The sequence below is a fragment of the Myotis davidii genome, unplaced genomic scaffold (assembly GCF_000327345.1).
Source record: "Myotis davidii unplaced genomic scaffold, ASM32734v1 scaffold758, whole genome shotgun sequence".
In the NCBI taxonomy this organism is placed as follows: Eukaryota; Metazoa; Chordata; class Mammalia; order Chiroptera; family Vespertilionidae; genus Myotis; species Myotis davidii.
In genome coordinates, this window is record NW_006288951.1 from 399,015 (window position 1) to 401,713 (window position 2,699).

The window sequence follows — 2,699 nt, forward strand, 5'->3', positions numbered from 1 at the left end:
CTTTTTTTTTAATGATTTTATTAATTTCAGAGGGATGAAGGGAGAGGGAGAGACAGAACCATTGACCAGAGTGGAATATTAATCAGCTGTCTCCTGCACACCCCCTACTGGGGACTGAACCTGCAACTAGGGCATGTGATAGGAATTGAACTGTGACCTCCTGGTTCAAGGGACAATGCTCAACCGACTGAGCCACAGCAGCTGGGCCAGACATGCTATCTTGATCTCAACTTTATTTTTTAAAATTTAATGTAATTTTATCCTCACCTGAGGATTTTTTAAAATTAATTTCTAGAGAGTCCTGGCTGGGCAGCTCTGTTGGTTAGAGCATCATCCTGAAACCCCAAGGTTGTGGGTTTGATCCCCAGTCAGGGCACATAAATTAATTTCTAGAGAGAGTGGAAGGGTGGGAGAACAAGAGAGAGAAAGAGAGAGAGAGAGAGAGAGAGAGAGACATCTTTGTGAGAGAGACACATGGATTGGTTGCCTCCGGCATGGGCTCCAGCCGGGGCTAGGGATCGAAGCTGCAACTGAGCCATGTGCCTTTAACTGAGAATTGAACCTGCAACCATTTGGTTCGATGGCTGACACTCTAACCACTGAGAAACCAGCTAAGGCCTGATCTCACTTTAAATCCATGACAATAAACCTCAATGACATGATTATCTCATGAGCACAATTTATAACACCAAATATAATTATTATAGTATTTACTACTATAATATTTACTACTATAATTATACTATAATTATTATAGTATTTACATGAATAAAGATTGAGAAAGGCCACCATTTTACATAAAAATAATTATAGTTCTAACAAATTCATGAGAATGTCTGTTTGCATACACGAATGAATCTAATAATTTTGACTTAGTCAAAGTGATTTTATTTTACTTACATATTTAGTCACAATTGATAATTTACTTCCTAGTATTAGTTTGATTTGTGTTGAGGGTAAGTCTATTTTTAACTTTTTTATAACTTTGGGTATAACACTGATTTCAAGTGTTATAACATTTCTTCTCAACATTTTGCTTGCTTTCTATTTGACTTACTAACACTACACCATGTCTGAAATTGGAGTCAGCAATCTCACTTGGGGTCAAGTTATAATACTGGATCAAGTGCTAGAGGAAGTAATTCCAATTCATGGAAGGGGGAATTTCCCCACACTGGAGGTAAAACCAAAGTGTATTATTCATGTTGTGAAAGATCAACTGATAGAGCAAAGAATTATTGTTATAGATACCTGACTGAATGGTTCCACTGTAAGTTACATACTTGCAAGCCACAATGGAATCAGCTATAAGGACCTGGACGTTATTTTTCTTGTTGAACTATCAAATAATAAAGAATTCCAGGTTGTTAAGGATGCAGTTCTAGGTTGTCTACTTGACTTTTTACCACAAGGTGTAAAGAAGGAACAGATCACCCTAAAGACTATGAAAGAGGCTGACATGCAGAAGATGGTCCCAAGTTTGCAATAAGCACGATCGTTGGAGTCTCGTCTCTCTTTCAAATGACACTGGGAAGAATGTAGAGCTGAAGTTTGTGAATTCGCTCAGACGACAGTGTGAGTTCAGTGTAGATTCCTTTCAAATTCTTTTGGATTCCATGTTAGACATCTACAGTGACAAAAATGCTAAGCTCTCCCAAGAATCTTATCCTGTTGTGGGAAGTTGAAAGCATGTATGGCGCGTTCCAAGAAGCAATAACGCATTTGCAATGCAAGCTTATACCTACCAGAAAACCTGAAGAGATTAGAGGCGGTGGCCTTCTGAAGTACAGCAACTTGTTGGTTCACGACTTCAAGCCAGCTTGTGAAGCGGAAATCACATCCCTGGAACATTGCATGTGTTCTAGATTTTTCATTGATTTTCCTGATATAGTAGGACAGCAAAAGAAGATTGAATCGTACCTCCACAGCCATTTCACAGGTGAAGAAAAGAGCAAGTATGACTACCTTAAGACCTTGCGTAGAGTTATAAGTGAAAGCACCGTTTGCCTCGTGGCTAATAAACGAATGCAGACAATCAATATGATCACCGTAATGGCTTTGAAAGTACTAGGAGAACAGAATATTCTACCCAACACAGACAATGTGGCTTGCTTTTATCACCCTGCTCCATAATTTGCTTCTGGGGGAAGGCACCCTTATTATGCAATACCAGGACAACCACTGCACTTTCATGTGCCGAACGGTATGGTTTAAAACATATACAACAGAAACTTTGCTATAATTAAATAGCTCTTAAAAGCAAGTTTCCAAATTCTATAAAATTTAAGATCTATTTTTATTTTTATAGTTACTATTCCCATTAATTATAACTTAAACATTATCGTAAATAAAATATCATCTGTGAACCACTTCAAATGACTTTTAAATATTATTGTTCAGCTATAATACTTTTCAAATGTGGTGGACACTTAAAATGATTTTAAAATCTTACTACTATGACTTTCAAATTTGCTGTGAAAAATGCATTAGAGATGCTTGCATATTTGATTAAAGTATAAAAGAACATACTCATGGTTCAAAATCCAGAGGTAAAGACAAATGCCAACATCCTGTGAATTCCTCTGTTACACTCACTTCATTTTTTGTCTACTTAATATTACTGTCAATGGATTTTCAATATTAAACAGAAATGGCTAATTTCAGAGACAACAGATGTAGAAGACATTAAAACCTGGACT

The 2,699-nt window shown here is 36.9% G+C and overlaps 1 protein-coding gene across 1 annotated transcript; it reads left to right on the forward strand.

The window, feature by feature from the left end:
- The first annotated feature begins 1,003 nt into the window (after positions 1–1,003).
- LOC102765680 (protein FAM46D-like) lies at positions 1,004–2,133 on the forward strand. The gene is given in 3 exon segments (XM_015562270.1): positions 1,004–1,474; positions 1,476–1,676; positions 1,678–2,133. Coding segments are annotated over 3 exon segments (1,062 nt in total). The 5' UTR covers positions 1,004–1,069.
- Positions 2,134–2,699: the final 566 nt, after the last annotated feature.